The sequence below is a fragment of the Bombus bifarius genome, unplaced genomic scaffold (genome assembly GCF_011952205.1).
Source record: "Bombus bifarius isolate JDL3187 unplaced genomic scaffold, Bbif_JDL3187 scf7180000007970, whole genome shotgun sequence".
Taxonomy (NCBI): Eukaryota; Metazoa; Arthropoda; class Insecta; order Hymenoptera; family Apidae; genus Bombus; species Bombus bifarius.
In genome coordinates, this window is record NW_022884356.1 from 3491203 (window position 1) to 3509243 (window position 18041).

General features: G+C 35.7%; 1 protein-coding gene across 3 annotated transcripts in view; it reads left to right on the plus strand.

The window, feature by feature from the left end:
- The window catches only part of LOC117212308 (tRNA dimethylallyltransferase), a 117049-nt gene that overhangs the window by 66419 nt on the left and 32589 nt on the right, over nucleotides 1–18041 (plus strand). For all 3 annotated transcript variants that reach the window (XM_033457018.1, XM_033457008.1, XM_033457029.1), the window contains exon 4: nucleotides 3145–3280. In XM_033457018.1, coding sequence (XP_033312909.1) covers nucleotides 3145–3280 — 136 coding nt within the window. The remainder of the gene's footprint in view (nucleotides 1–3144; nucleotides 3281–18041) is intronic.

Genomic DNA, 18041 nt, shown 5'->3' on the forward strand with positions numbered 1-18041 from the left:
AACCTTTGCTTCGATAACCCTAGTTACACACGCATTTTCTTATAAACAGATCGAGGTATGTAAGCAACTTTAATTGTTTATACGTTTAAGATTATCGAGTGTTTACATTTAATATTTATGTATTTATAGAAAAACACAGTGCAATACATTTAATTTCAACATTTTCATCCATCACAAACATCCACTTACGAGCATTCATCTTTGTGTCAATATGTCAAGAGAAAAATTTCCGCTCGATAAGATGCCTGGCTATTATTATTTTTGTTTCAACTGTCAAAGCTTGACAACTTGATTCGTGGAAGTTGAACTTTGTATTGGGAAATATTTGCTCTCTATTTGACGAAGATCTGTCGGTACATATTACCTTGGATTAAAAGAGCAAGTGCGTTTTGCAAACGTATGCATATCGATTCACGTGATATGGTAAGCCTTCGGTGTTGAACGCTATTTGACTTTGACCCACTTATCGTTTCGTAGTTTGACGATGACATTAAATTAATTATCGGCATGCTATATCGACTGTTTAGACGTTAAAAACTTCGATTACGAACGTGCACAACCGCCCTCCAACATCCGAAAATAAATGGTGCTCGAATCTTCGAATTCCTCGCATTTGTTTCTTGGCGCCACGCTCAAAATGCTTCGCCATGAAATGAATGAATAATGTTGAAAATGGAAATTGTGTCCGTTTTTTCGTCGACGGTGGATACCTGCAGCCGATCGGATTTCGTTTGTTTGTGGAAACGAAACCGACGCGGAACGATCGGGAGAGAATCACGCACGGCGTGTTGCATAATAAATGTGCGCATAATCGAGCTCTGAACTAAATTCGTATTATTGGTTTACCGAAATGAGCGATATTATTAAGAAAAGGATATTGAGGAAATTAATTTGAAATAGAAACTTTGTCATAGAAAATTATTGATTCTTCAACCATTTAGTTATGGAAACAAATTATTTTTTTTTTACTAGGATTTACTTAGATTTATTTTTTAATAGAACGTCATCCATGGTTATGGCTTACTATTAAAAAAGGGTTGAAACGGCTCCATGAATCGTGATAATGCTTTCGTCAAATTCTGGAATTTTGTTGGATAAAATTGTAACAGCATCGTCATAAGATTGTTTTTTATTTTTGGAAAAGATAAAGGGGAACAGAATTTATTTATAACTCTTCATTTTCCACGATGATTGTCCACTTTTCTACTATTTCGATCCTCTTCTTTTTTAAATCTCTTCTACCTTTTGTCGAGGTTTTAAAATACGTTATTTATGAGAAAATCTGGAATTGTAGCATCAAAATGTGTGCACGTATTATATAATGTAATATAAACATACTTATATATTTTATAACGTTATAATAAATCATAGATACTATAAACCACTTTTATCGTGTATAGGAAATTTGATCGAAGCTTTACGACGTGTTCAGAGTTTAAAACAAAAATAAACACTATAAAATATCATGTCAGTCTCAAGGTAGTGGCATAAAGTTTTATGTCATGAGACATTTTTGAAATTCAGGGCCAGACTCTTTCATTCCAACAATGAACTTCAAATCGAATTTTATGAATTTTAATTTCATTTCAAGTTTAATATTATTAAATAAATAACATATGTGGCTGTAGGACGATTAATTCTTACATTCATTTAATATATTATTTCATTCAACCAATCGCTGTTCGAGGGGCGTTTGCAAAAATAGAAACTGGCAACGAAAATTCAAATATCACGATTATTCCAATATATATGTACATCATCGTGTATGATAAATGTAGTTGTATTACACGTGTTGGTCGCAAACTAGGTTGGGGTTCCCCTTAGAAAATCTTACAGTTTCATGGATTTTATAAAGGAGGAAATATGATACTTTGAAGACACGTAAATAACGTACAAAGTTCATAACTTATTCTCTGTATAAAGATCGTTTCTACTGAATTGCAAAAAATTCCATAATTTTATAACAAGTAAAAAAAAATATTTTGAAATGAAAATAGATAAAAAGATAAACATCTGTTACAGTATATTATAATCATAGAATAGAATCGAGAAATAATTTATTTACAAATGAATAAGATTGTATCACATGCAAAAATACAGTGAACAAATAAATCTTTAAAATACATAAAATTTCACGATACTAGTCTCGTTTGATTAAAAGATAGAAGAAGAAGGGAAAAGAAGGGAAAAACTGAATTGATCTCCGGAACTACGGGAGCTGATGTCCCTTGCTTCCACCATTATCTCTACAGCGCTGTTCCACGATGGTGATTGCTATTAGGCCTAGTATTCTGCATCATGTTGCGTTACGCTGTGATAGATACACGTCCACTTTAAGTGCGACTTGCTGTAACATTATGCTATGATACGTTTTGCCTGTATTACCAACGTAAAAATAATCATGGTATTGCTAAATAAATAATTACAGGATGTTGGGATGTTCGTAGCGAAGCTATTTCCTTCTAATAGGGCTATTTCTTGCTCATTGTCATGGATAATGTGCCGGTATTTTACAAATCGAGTGAATTTTATGTATCCCTAGCGTGATTTTAAGCGACCGTTACTCCACTTAAACAGCTGTTGTAATTTTCACTCGAGCAATTAGCTTTCTACTCTGTTACGGTAGTCTTTTAACTCGAATTTGCCAACGAGCAGAAATTGAATCGGCTTTTGGGTTAAGAAACTGTGCGAATTGTATTTTTAAAGATTAAGGTTGAAGTTTGGAATTACCTTAAATCTGACAGTCTGAAATTTGAAGTTGAGGTAACTTTCATTTGTTGTAGACAATATGTTCGATCAAACTCGAACACTGAATTATTTGCAGTAATATCGCCGAGGAAATTATTCCATAAAATGTTCGAATAATGAAACAAAAAACGGACAAAGATATCTAACATTTTTTCGTCACCTCTTATCCAAATCGCACATATCACTAAAATTACTTTCTAAAATAACTGTTCTGCAATAAAAACGCGGATTAGACCTTGCGAACCAAACTTTAACAATTAGTGATAAGCTTGTTTGCTTGAAATTAAAGACTCTTAGCAACAGTTTTATAATGGAGACAAACACCGAGGGTTCGAAGAAAAGAGAAAAGGAAAGATCTTGTTCCAAATAACGTTTACTTTTTTATTCTTTTTGCAGATCTTTGGAAGTGTTCGAGCAATATGGCGTAAAACATTCGGAGCTATTGAAAGCTCAAAGAACAGCCGGTGGTTCTGGATTAGGTGGTCCTTTGAGACATGAGAACTCCATACTCTTATGGCTCCAGTGTGATATGGTAAGTGTTTCATTACGTAATAATTAATAACTCATAGGAATTATGTTTCACCCTTAAATGCATCTGGACAATTTAATTGAAAATTTAATTTAAATTATATTTTCTACGTATTTTATAACTTTTTTTTACAAGAATACAAAAGCTATACATTTTTTATTCTCTGTAATAGGTAGCAGTTTAATGGATAAATAGACAAATAAATTATTTTTGTATAATTTTTTGATATGTAAGTAATTTTAAAGTGTTTTCTTATATCTAGAAAAATCATGCATTTAAGGTTTAAGATAGAATTTCTAAAACGATTATTCGATTATTATATGCATATACATAAAAGATTTACGATTGAATTATTTTTTAAAGAAAAAATTCAGTTGCAGAAGGGTGTATCTATAATTATCTAAATCAAATTTTAATATCGTTTATGTTTCATTACGTTAAATTACCCTAACGTTTATTTTTTGTGTCAATTTAAATCCTACGATTTAGATCTAATCTCGTCAAAAATCAACATTAGTCGAAATCACATTTTTTATCATTAAACTCTGATTTAATAATAAAATTTTATGCTTCCTTCGATTCGTTACCCTTTTGAAAATCATGGGAAGAGAGGGAAGATGTGAACCGGCCGTTTTCAAGGCTGCACGGAGCGATCGTACCAAGTTTCATAACATTGTGCTATTTGATAAACGATAAATTTTATCGGTTGACCATTAAGCTTCGACGTGCCGTTAACGCGCGCGGTCCAACTATAGATAATTCGTCCATTGAGTTTTCGTTCGTTATGAGATTAAATTGTCGTGACGCTTGGAACTACAATCGCGCGCTTGCTCTCTTTCCTTCGATAATTCATCAATTTTATCTCGAAAGACAATAATGCGTGATTTAAGTAGCCGTGGGATTTTACGCCAGAAAACCGTCAGGAGGAAAATCAAAAAATAAGATCGATCGAAGTTTAGAAAAATCATATCTGGAGACAAAAGATGATTTTATATCTTTTTTTTTAACTCCAAAATTCTTTACGGTTTGTCTACGTGGAAATTAGGTAAATTCGTATATTCCCTACTGGGTTGAATATCACGTGGTTGGTTTTAAATATTAGTATGTTATGTATGTATTTTATTATTTATTATTATTATGGTAGCATAAATTACTATATTATAATATAGAAAACATAGAATGATATTCGTGTAAGTATTAAAAATAGTACAATAATCGGTTCTTTATCTTGTAAATATAAATGTACTTTTTTATATATTTTACTTTGTTTGAATTTCGTTGTTAGATTTTGTTCTACATATTTTGTTGCAAGATTGTCGCACTGTGAATTTATATCATTATAATATAAATAAAGCGATATCCGGTTGTACTGAAAATTTAATCATCATTGAATGGGAACTGCGGTAGCTGATAACTTAAGCCTCAAGTGACGTATTGGAGGTCATGTCTGAATTAAAAATAATTGTAGTACGTTCCTATAACATCGTTTATGTTTCTTGATAAACGATAAATTTTATCAGGTTTCCCGGTACTTTAGTATTTGGTTAACAGTTTTGTTAGGCACATCAAACGCACCATCGGCTGCGTTATCGTTAATAACTCATTCCGTCTTTCAAATACAAATATCGTAATTGAAGAATTTTGAACCTGTGTAACTGATGCGATAGCTAGATGTGTTAATTTTTAACTGTTCAAAAATCTTTCTCGCCGAAGATTTAATCCTAATTTTTTAACGCGTAATTGTTCATTGTAATTTAAATTGTAATTCATTTCAGTAATGCTCGAATTTTTGAATTTGATATTAGGAAGAATTTTTAAATCTCAGGCAGAACGTGGAACGTCACTCGTGAGAATTTAATAATTTTTATTAAATCGTCAGTGCGAAATTTTTTGTTTCTGTATCTCTCTCTTTTTCTTTTTCTTTTTCTTTTTTATTTGAGTGTATTTTCGTTTGAGATAGCGAAAGACCATGAACGTAATAGATTTATTGCGTGCGCTGACATTTCAGACAGTATCGCGTGTGTCTTCGGCTTAACTTTAGTGATTTGTAAAGTTTTCAATGTGGCTGGCGTTTGCAATCAAGCTTTTTTTTTTTACATAAAATAGCAGGGTTTAGAAATGATATCCTGGGCGTCGGGTTTATTACATCGTTTCCTTGGAACTATTTGTATTATATCTAGGAGAAAAATTGCCAGATTGGTGAATACTTTTCCTAGAATCAATTTTTGCGTACGCGGTTATAGCCTTTCTAGCGTAGGACTTATCTTGAGCACGTAATTTATTCCGAAAAATTACAAAACACGAGGGAAACGACATTTTCTCTATAAAATCAATCTTCGCGACTTGAAACATGCTCAAAACTTTTTGATAAAACTTTCCCCGTAGCAATGTGCCTTATAGCGTATATATGTACAGTGCCGGATTTTTATTCGTTCTTTTATTAATTTCTTTTTACTCTTAAATTCACTAAGTATGCAATGTCACAAATATTCCGATCACCATTTTTCTATCATTTTATCAGTCTTCTTAAAATTCATATCTGTTGAAGATCAAATTATTAATTAAAAAAATAGACAATTGAAAAACGGTGTAGTGTTCTGTTTAAAAGACAGGTAGAGAATAATATGCTTGCTTGTTAGAAATCGTTAATTAAAAAGCGGCAGAATCTATGAAACGATCCAATACTATCACAAAATTCATAAAACGAGACGATGATTTATCACGTACATGTACAAAAGTTTCTATGTACATATATAATAATAGATGCTAACCTTTAATTCCATCTGATAGTTCAAATTTCTTTTCTATAGATATTTCACTTTTCAATAAATCGGTCGGGGAGTAGCTTTTCGAGGTCTCAATCCAGCCTCGTTACACGGAAACTGTCTGCGGTTACATAACTATCTGCTCGCGGTGGCGACTGTCACGGGGTTAAAATTTGCAGAATTCATTGACACGAATAGCTGAGCGTTAGAAACTGGCGTATTCCAGATACCATTGCGGTGTCCGTACTGTGATTTCTAAATCGGAAGTCTATCCATCGGCCTTGCGTACTGCAGTCGTAACACAGCAGTTCGTTTAATAATTTCTTTTGACCGGGGAGCAAGAGATAGGAGAAGGAGAGGAGAGAGAAAGAGAGAGGGAGAGGGAGAGAGATTGGAGCAAATCAGAACTTTCCCTGAAGGGGTCGTTGAGTAACACATCTAGATAGACGTGTGCGAATAGGTGAAAAATTGAGTAATAATCGTTGCACTCCTGTTTCACTTGCGCTATCGTTACTAGTCTCGAATGGGTTAGTACCTGTGGAATGTCGTTTTTAAAGACAAAACTCTAGCGCGTAGTTTTTTCAGTGCAGCATATATTTAATTAAAATAACTTCTTTGTGATTCTGTGCACTTTGTGAATGATTAGTTGGTTTCGTTATTTCAGATTTGTAAGAATTATTGGTTCTAGATTTCAATAATTCTTGCAATGGAGCTGTTACAACTTTTTTATTTATAGTATTTTTTTAAATACTTTGTTTGCCCCATCTAAATTTATGTTCCCAGTAACTTCGGCAGTATTTTCCCCGAATTAAATTTCATTCAATAGAATTATACAAACATTCTGATCTTTTATACAGATCTACAATGGGATTCTCATGTTTTTATTTTAAATCTACTGCACACGTTATTAAATATACATCAAATCTGATCATTTCCATTCGGCCATTCTGATTCTTTGGAAACGCCGAGGGAACGTGTTTCGGTATGAGAAAGACCTTGGTTTTGTTTTAACGTTGCTCTATTTTTTCTTCTTCTTCTTTCTTTCTTTTTCATTTTTATGGATTGCTCGTAGTCGTAGATTTTATGTTACGAAGTTTTATAAAGTCCTACCCGTGTCCATGTACTTCGAGATTTTATGTTCGCCAAACTTTATTCGTTCTGCGATAGATTCCGGTTTTATTATTTGCAGATTTTAAATGTGCGTTAGAAATGAGACGAAAATGAATTTGATTACATATTAAGTATCAAGTAGAAAATTTCAAATGATTATCAAATATCAAGTAGCAGGAACACAAGCAACTGTGAATATCCAAAAATCAGATCCGATCAAATATCAATGTTTAGCTAAACATTTTTCAAACAATAACTTCCTCTTCTAAAATAACGTATTACAATAATAATCTTTTTGATAACATATACAATCTATAAAATAATATTTTTAAAAGCAAATGAGAGAAAACGTCCCTCTAAGATCTCTGTTTTCACACCAGCAGCTGGCCGTTTTCTCTACATTGACGCGCATGAAATCAGAATAGGAATTCCGAGCGCTGCCTAGCCGGTACGAAGAAATCGTGAAGTTTTAAAGCAGAGAGATGTATCATTAGAGAAGTACGTCATACCGATTCCTTTCACCCCTTTCTACGCGGTTCATCTTCTTGGAGAAGCGTTCTACGAGAGGCTCTTCTCATTCGTTCTGGGGCAAAACGTCCGACTAAACTTTCCCTGAAAGAGACACGATCGTTAAGTAACGGCGCTCGACTAACGCCGCTCGTCCACGGATCGCTGAGCTGCGTTTAGCGAGCCAGCCGCGCTGGAATGCTGAATTTTTCTGTCCCGATCGAAAGACCTCTCTCCCTTCCATCAGCTATCCGCCATTCACATACACCTTCGTTGCTGGGTGAGTGAGAGGCGATATCGATTTGCTTTTCCCGTTATTGACCTCGGTTGAGTCCGATAGGATTGCTGATCCAACCGTAAACCGTGTCATCCCGAAATTTCGCGTTTTCTGTGGATTAAATTAGATTTAGCCGAGATTTTTGCGAACCATGATTTTTCTTTTCCTGGTGAAAGGATGGATAGTTAAAGAAAATGATTATTTGCGATTGGGTTATTTTTGTCTTTCGAGTACTGCGATAGTTAGGCACAGTTTTAATATTGGTAGACCGCGGTTGTATTTATGAGAAGCGTAATACTTATTCGTTCAGGATAAAAGGATAAAAGAAATTTCTGTCTAGGTCTCATTTTTTACAATTTTATACGTGAAAATATGAAATTGCATTAGCATTGAATTTTATAATATTTTAGCTTTCCTATAAAAGAGAGGGAAAGTGATATAAGTCGAGTCTTTCCCCTGTGAAAAATGGGATTGCGGAATATCAAGCAACTATAAAAGCCACACAGCTACCTAACCTAGAATTTAAAAGAGAAGTTGAACTGACAGCTCGAAACTACAGTAAAGTATATTCGAATATTAAAAAGTGAATTGTTTTTATTAAAGGACAAAGACATTAGAGCTTTGTGCCAAGTACAAATATAAATAACGGCAGATATGTTACACGTTGGTGTAAATATAGCTGTACAGAAACGTCGATAGAAATAGTACTCGTACAGACGAAGTTCCGTGTATTTTGTGTTGGTTTCGTGATAGTTGCTTGCTCACTTCGTACCAACGACGATCAATTACGTTCGTTCTCGAATGTGCGTCACTGGATCGGTTTCATAGGGTATCTTAGAGCATTTCGCGTTCGTCCGTTGTAGAAGGGTCGTTTGAAAATAAGGAGGGAAGTTTTATGTACGAGGGACATATTTATGACATCTCTGTCTGCTGTTGAAATTAAAGATTTCTCAACGAAACTTGTCGGCTCCCTATAGCGTGGATAATATGAACATGCGTGAAGAACGCGTAAAACACGTAACTGAATTTATCGTGGAAAAAAGAAAAGAGAAAAAAAGAAAAAAACCGCGAATCGAAGAAACGGTTAATTCAGCATAGTTCCTTCGAAGAATTTTTTTCTTTTACGTGTCGAGATTGATAGCCTGTTCCGATTTGAAAGGGTTAAGGGAAACGTATATCAGCTCGTGGGACGTTAATGGTTGGTATAATTGATTATCGAGACTCGCCGGTAAATTACTTTTTCGGATTTAAGAGGGGATTTAAGGAAGATATGTTTGCCCTTTGCGATTTGTGAATGGTTCGTGATTTAATTTATATAGCAGGGAACAAGAGACTTGGGCTAATTGTGATTGATCGCGATACGGGTATCGAAAAATAGAGCGAGCTTCTCTCGCTAATTCTTATGAAATTCTGCATAATTTAATTTCAAGCGAAACTACGTTTTACATAATTATAGCAGTTAATATTATCATAACGAAAAAGGAGAATTTATTAATATTCTAGAAGTTAACATGAAATTTAGTTGAAAAAATTTTTACGAAAACTCAAAATAACGTATCACTGTTATTTATGCAGAGATAAAACACATATTACTTTTCAAAAATGTTAAGCTCTGAAATAATATATTGTATTTTATATTGAATATACTGTTTTCGATAATATGATCAGCTGTCTCGTAGAGTCAGTCACGGAAGCAATTTGTCGATGTGGATGAGTCTGCGTTGAGGAACAAGAGGGAAATGGGTCGGATTAAAATAAAAGCCTGACTAAGTCCACCCACGCTGATGGTCTAGCTATCGTATGGGATTCTCGAGAATTAGAGCGGACAGTTACATGTTGCTCGAAATTCGCAGATGGAAAGCACGATTATTCGCAAATTGCGAGTGAATTCGTGAGGAACGCGAGAACATAAAATTTATTCAATTACAAAGAGAGAATGTAAAATATATTACTATTTGAATTATAGGAAAATTTCGGTATTAGTTTTACAATAAAAGATATCCATTTACGCTATCTTTACTTTAATCTATTAACCAGACAATGTAATTGTATTAAAAAGAAGCTTTATCTTTATTTATGTTTATTCTATCATTGATCTTTTAATTGTGTTTTTAATTAAGAAATCGTGTAATTTCCTACCGTATCTGATCGCTCTACAACTTCGATTAGTTCCTTGCAGTACTACAATATGATGAAATTACATTTTCTTTAATATATTGTTGTTTAAATTTCTTATAAATCTTAAATAATTAAAAAAAGATAGTAAATAACATTTTTGTTATATAGAAGACTGTTTTCCGTTTATGTTTTACGAGAATCGCGTTGAACGTTTCAAATAATTTTAATGCATCTAGAAACGTTCATTTTCCAGCATAGCTTTGTCCAAGATTTGATATGTATTCGCTTCGGTGTACCGCTACGAACCACGAGTTTCCTTCCGCCGACGAAGGGGAAAGAGAGTGACGAGAGAGCGCGCTCTCTCACGCGTCTCTCCGCGAGAACGTTTTTGCACCTTCGCGAATCCCTCGACAACGGAGGATGAGAAAAGTGAACCAGTCTCGGTAGCTAATTCATGGAATAGATACTAATTATTACGGGAAGCATAAGTGCGTTTAAGTGTGTGTAAACGCGAGCTTCTGCGATTCTCAATGTATTTATTCCGTTCATTTTGTGGAACTTCCTTTGTCAAAAATGATTTTTATTGACAGATTAAGGTTAGCTTCACAATTTATAGCAAACGAAATAGGGAATATGCAATCGTCCATTAAGCCAGACGAATTTTCGATTTTAATATAACGCTGCATTTTTATATTAAAACGTTTGGCACGCCTTGTATCACTTTTACATGGTTTTCATTTCCTTCAAGCGAACTGTTTAAAATTGAACGAGTATTACGTTTAACAGGAATTTAATAAAAGAAAGAGACCATGTTTGAATCTGGTTGGATCGATTCGTGGAATTTACGCACTCGCGTGTAAATTATGCACTCGATAAAATGTAGCGTGTTCTATTTATGAAGAGATAAAAAGAACTCGTGTATTTTCTGGAGATTCCGCTGTAAAAGTTTTATCTTATCCTTTTAGAGGGATCGTCGATTAAATTTGTCAGAAGTATTTGCCGTTCGTCAATAACTTCCATGCTGTTATTGATAATTGTTTATTTACGGGATTATCGGCGATTTACATTCTATTTTTATTTTATTTTCCTACACGCGTACGTATGTTGCAACGTTGTGAGTTTGTGGTTTTTCACCGCAATTCTGCCTGTAGCTGTGGAAGTTCACGGTCGTGTTGCAGCGCAGTAAACATTTTAATATTTTTTTATTACGATACAAACGCACTTACAAGGTTGTTCGTTTAGCAAAGTAGCCTTATAAACATTAGATAAAAAATACGGCATCACCTGAACATTTCGAACGATACGTAATTTTATTATATTATTAATATATCAAAAAACATATTAAAATCGTACGTGAAATGATGGGTTTTTGAAAAGAAACGGTCAATTCCATAACCGTTTCAGATTAAAAATTCTGTTTTAATTAATCTATCCTTTAATATATTCATACTATAGACGCTAGTGAATTATATAAACTTTTATGCAATTTCATAATGTGTTTTCGAATTATTTTGCATAATGTGTATATAAGTGCTCTCTATTAGATGGAAGTTTCATGTTAATCATTTTTTATCGGATCCGTATCGTGATTAACGAATAGTTAGAATTATCATGAAAATTATTACTTTCTGAGAATGATTCTTGAATATTATTTGAAGAAAATAAGAAGAAAATTAATGGTGGTTAAATCCGAATAAATATTCTAAGAAGTTTCTCGCACTTAATTTCACAATCAAAAAACATTACATCTGATTAAAGTACTTGTTATATATTTTCTTTATCATAAGTGATCAAGGAAAATAGGAGAAAGATACTCGAACATGCTCTAAACAAAAAGAATTCCATTTATAACTTTTTCTTTTCTCATATAATTCATCACATTTATCTCCACGAGCGCCTGTCGAATAGAAGAAAAACTACAAACAATTTGTTTGTTCCGACAACAAATTATATCATATTCGTGCGCGTAACATGAATTTTTTCCTTGGTCGATACTTCTATTCGTACTTAGTATCGCCGCAATACCGCGGATTGTTATCGCAATACCCGGTACGCCATGGCGAGCTCGGTCTGATTTGAATCGCTCCAACTTCACTTTCTCGCCTTCCCTCCTTCTTTCGCCAGGTTACGCTTACCTAGCCGTACAATGAGCACGTGAATGTATCCGCGTTTTTACGTGGCGGTCGCGGAGGCGCGCACGCGTCCGTGTGTACGAGGCTTTACGAGCGACGTGGTTGCATCGTAGTACGCGACCGGCTGAATGCACCTCGTAGTAGTAGTAGCCTGCGTGCGTCGGCCGCGTTATTTTTATGAATGACTTGCCGGCAACGTAATCCAACGTGCAACTACGACGACGTACAGGGACGGATCTAGCCACGTTGCATTTTGTAGATACTGCCGTTTCTTTCATTTCTTTTACCGAAATGAAAATGAACTTATCGTCTTTCTCGTTTGCTAACACTTTTATATGTATTGCTCTTTGGAGCATTGTCTATTATTTTTTAGCTTAGGTTTATAGTTATAGTTTTTATCGGATGCGTTCTTCAGTTCTCATGACGCACGTCAAATACCATATTGAATCAATAATTTAATTTACGCTATAAAAAGAAATAACTTTGCATTACGAGGCTTACAATAACGACAACAATGTTAACGCGACAGAGTTCAAATTGAAAATTGGAAATTTTGTCACAAACTTTTCTGTTACGTTAAATTAGAAAAAAAAAAAACGGAAGAAATGATCCAACACTGTCCAATAAAACATACCAACAGAGTTTCGTTTCCATGTTACAACCTACACCATCCATTAAAACATATTTATAGAAGCGTATCTGGTGTATAAGAAGGCGTGCAAAAATTCAAGGCTTCAAATTTCGAGTCTGATCGACGGTTTTTTTCTCTGTCGACTGGCATATAACTCCAGAAACGCGAATATCGAGTATCCACGATGATTCAACAGAACTGAACGATCTAAAAAGCAATTAACAATGGAATTTTCGTACATTATCAAGCCGGGGTAGCTTTCTGCGTATTTCATGTTTACTCATACAGATTGTAAGGAATCACGATAGAACATAGTGTTTACACGGGCACCGCCATTTATCGTCGTTCGAGTCCTTGTAAAATCGACGATCGCAAAAATATCCGATAATTCCGTTTCTTAAGATCTTCGTTCCGCTAGATCACCTGTTGACGACACAGTCTAGATTAAGTGCTCTTTTTTTGATATATAACTTGAAACAAGTCCTCGAATTAATTGATTCCACTTTTTCTTTGAGTTAATACTGATTTCTCGTGAGTATGAAATTTGTTTTTTCGTTTTATAAGATGTTTATTATTCTGTAGATATGTAGGTTAACAAGATCGTAAAGCGTTGGTATAAACTTCACGGAGGCAGAAATGACGATAACAAAATCGATTTCTAGCAATGAAGCATTTTTCATGTCAATATCGATAGTACGTGCAACGTCGTTGATTGATTTTTATCTGTGTAAATATTGACAATTTTTTTTTTTTATTATTGAAATATGATTGCGTACTGTGAATCTTTAGAAATTTTAATAAGTTTTACTCAAAATGGTATTTTCGTAAGTTAGTTATAAAATAAAATTATGTTAGAAATTAAAGCATTTTACATCAAATTATTACGCGAACAATCGTTTTAATTTAATTAAGGTTCGTGCGTCCTATCAGTTGACTTACTTAACATCTATGCATCTTACAGAATAGTTCGTGACAAAGAGCAGTTAAAATATTATATTGTATCTCGTTGGAAGTTCATTGTGCTTAAGGTTACAAACTCATTCAGAGTTTAAATGCCATGACAATATTAATCGCTCTGTTTCCGTCTGGTACTAATTAAAATGATACTTTTTCCTGTTCAATTAATGAAGTCTTAAAATTACTTGGTTTACAAGTTTATGGCTGCATATGAGTAAGTTCGTAAAAAAGTTTTTTTTATATTTAACCAAAAAAATTGCACTTTACATCGGTTCCCTGTAGAAAATGTTCCGTTTGAAAAATCATAATGTTCTTCCTAATTTTGAGATTTTATCGTTACTAATGAATATCTTCTGCATAACGTGTGAAGTCTCGTAATAAGTATTCTCATAATAGCTATTCATTACGTTTAATACCATGAAGTCATTCATAACTTAGCGTTGCCACGAAATTAACCATTTCATTTCTGTCTGGATAGAATTATATTTCGCTGGAGAAAATTATTGCAGCATGTAATATCGACTAAATTATACAGTTGACGGTTTTAATATTCGTTCAAATTATTTACTGAAATTTTTTAATATAATATTCATAACTTTCTTATCCCAAATCTTCGATCATATTCATATTAAGTTCTATCATGAGTTTTAAGTTTAATCCTAAACGTTCAAATCGGTATTGTATCTATTTTCAATTATCACGCAACGAAACTATATTTTAATATTCTTATAGCATCCTTATCCGAATAACATGACGCATATAGTTAAAATGTATGTTCACTGTCAACGCTCAAAACTTGCTAGCGTATTAAATAAAAAAAAAGTTTATCCTCAACTCTACCGTATCACAAAGCGAACCATTCATACACCAACATTCTTTGTATCTTCCAATGCTGTTAATCATTCCGCCGAAGCGTTCTCCAAAGAAACAAAAAACGCATATAACCAAAAAAAAGTTGGTGGTTTCGTCAAAAGCAGGGACGCCGTTTTGATATTCTCGGTTGGCATCGAGGAAGAGGCGCGTTAATAGTTATCACGAAGGCATTATCGCGAGAAGCCAGCCCAGCGAATCTTATTCCTCGAGGCGAAAAGGGGGAAGGTCGCTTCCTGTTATCCGTTCCCCAGGACTCGAGCGAGAGAGATAGTTGGGAAAAGGGTCATCGGATGGCCCTGAGCTCGGGGTCACCCGTCTCGGAGGATGTCTGGGCGTTAATTAAAATGTGCCGCGCATCTGGCGATGCCACGCCGACTTCGACCGCCAACCACCTCTTTCCCCTTCTTCTTCTATATGCTTCTTCTTCTTCGCCATCGTGTTTCCTTTCGTTCCAACGTTCCCGCCATTTCCCTTTCTCTGCCAGTGGTAGAATGTTTGTTCGACCGACCATCGTCTCGTTCCTTCCTGACTCGAGGACTCTTCTTGCTCGCTCATTGCGTGCGATCGCACGCGAAGAGAATCGCAACTTTAAAGCTTTGAACGGGGGAATGCCACTTGGACGACAGCTGCCGCGTTTCGTGCACACGTATACGCGTTCCTGAGACACATGCCGAGGATGTGTCGTCACTTCCTGCGAACGACAGCTTGCACGAATCCGGGGGGTTCCACGTATTTTTGCCCGCGAACTCAGCGTCTCGATCGCTAATCAACGATAACGTTGGACCGTTAGTCGTTCGAGGAAGCTGACTAATTCGGTGATATTAGGTTAAGTAAAAAGTTCTGAGCGTTTTTCGCTAGATGTCTTTAGTGAGCCATATCTCACGATGTGCACATCGCATCGAGTCATAGTATACACCGATTTCAAGGTGATATTACGCATCAAAAAGGTTCTTTGTCAGTTTTGTGTTCGGTGAAGCCAGTTGTGTGTTACAGCGTTCGAAAATGGAGATAAAAAAAGAGAAAATTCGATACATTCTTCAGTACCACTACGACCAAGGTGAAAAGGCGGAGCAGGCGGCCAAAAAAATTTGTGCTGTTTATGGACCCAGTACAGTATCGAATGCAACAGCAAAGCGGTGGTTCCAACGATTCCGTTCTGGTAATATGGACGTCGAAGATGAGGCACGCTCTGGTAGGCCAATCGTCGAAAATGTGGATAAAATCATGGAAATCGTCGAGTCGGACCGGCATGTGAGCACTTATTCCATTGCCCAGGAACTGAAGATTAGCCAGAAAACCGTTTGGAACCATTTGCATAAGGCTGGTCTCAAGAAGAAGCTCGACGTATGGGTGCCACATGAATTGACGCAAAAGAACCTTTTGGACCGAATTGATGCCTGCGATTCTTTGTTGAGACGTAACGAAATCGACCCATTTTTGAAGCGGATGGTGACTGGCGATGAAAAATGGGTCACATACGAGAACAACAGCCGAAAAAGATCGTGGTCCAATCGCGGTGGGCCGGCCCAAACGATCGCCAAGCGTGGATTAACGGCCAAGAAGGTTTTATTGTGTGTTTGGTGGGATTGGAAGGGAATCATCCATTATGAGCTGCTCCCATCGGGGCAAACACTTAATTCGGACCTCTATTGTCAACAACTGACCAGACTGAAGCAGGCGATCGACCAGAAGCGGCCAGAATTGGCCAATAGGAAAGGTGTTGTGTTCCATCAAGACAACGCCAGGCCGCACACATCTTTAACGACGCGTCAGAAGCTCCGAGAGCTTGGCTGGGAGGTTCTATCGCATCCGCCGTACAGTCCAGACCTGGCACCAAGCGATTATCACCTTTTTAAGTTTTTGCAAAATTTTCTTGATGGTACAAAACTGGCCTCAAGAGAGGCTTGTGAAAATGAGCTGGTCAAGTTTTTTACCAATAGGGACGAGGACTTCTTCAACCGCGGAATTATGAAATTGCCTTCAAAATGGACAAAAGTAATCGAACAAAACGGCGCATATTTAATCTAAATCGAATAATCTTGACTATGTTAATTTCATCGTCGAAATAAAGCGAAAAAGCGCTCAGAACTTTTTACTTCACCTAATAATTAAGACCTAGCTTGGAGATTGATCGCGCCAGCCATGTCAGTCGTTCGAGATTTTTGCCTTTGATGTACGGCTAGGGAGTGTATAGCAGGTTGTTGGGGCTCGTGGTTCGGCTTTGAACAGGTTGTTGCACGGTGTTTAAATGAGGGAGCGCCTGGATGGGGCGTCGTTTACATGGGTGCTCGTATGTAGGTTAAGGGTTAACGGAGCATGAAGACGTATTTTGGTGTTGTGGTTCCTTTCTCTTTTGTAATTGGAATAAGATTTTGGGAAAATGGGATTTTAGTGTCATACGTGTTATTTGGAATGGATATATTAACGAAGATATTCGCTAGTGAATGTCATTTATGTTTAATCATTTGTTGAGTTATCGAATGGAGTAAAATAATTGTTTGTCTAGCTTACGTTAATTATGATATACTTTAGAGAGGCGTGAAATATTTTTCTACGGATTTGGCGTTCTATTTTATTTTGCTTTCATTTATGATTCGATTAAGTTACTTTCAAGAAACACAATTTATCAATGTACGTATTACATGTACGACATTAGCTAGTGAAATATAGAATACCATCGATAGTTTCACTTAAATATCTCACTCCCCAATATCGAGGCACCGGAACCGAGTAATCTTTTCATAAAACTACGTATCAGTAACGAACATTATCTACGTTTGTAAAAATCCTCCCTGGCTTAACCCCGTGCCTCACGCTATCAAATCACATTCAGGGCGCGGGCCATGAACCAAGTGCGATAAAGGCAAGTTATATCCACAGTAAATTTTTATGTTCTTTGCGATTACAGTTCTGATTCATGAAATCAACTATTTATGAAACACGTACAAACGCAGTGGCGAAATGTAATTTATTTTTACAGCAGGTACAACATACGTGTTACAAAAACACAAATGAAAAATTCAGCAATTAATAACTTCTATTGTAATATAATATTTTACAAACATTGAATACTATGACTCAAGGAAACAACAAATTCGCGTGGCAGCCAATCTGTTACCGCGTTAAAGAATTAAAATTACACGCAGCCGATCGATTTCATCGGAAGAATTTTCCTCTTTAACGTCGGTTACCACAGTTTCGATTATTCATGCACTAGAAGTGTTGTTTCGATATAAAATGAAATCTCCGGTGACACCACGTGAATACCACCTGTCGCTCCGTGTATATACGCGTTTGCTCGCTCCTGGCGATACGCAACGAGGATATGTTGTCACTTCCTGCCGGCGACGCGACGTCACGCCCTCGCAAACTACCGGTTTTATTTTAGCGACAC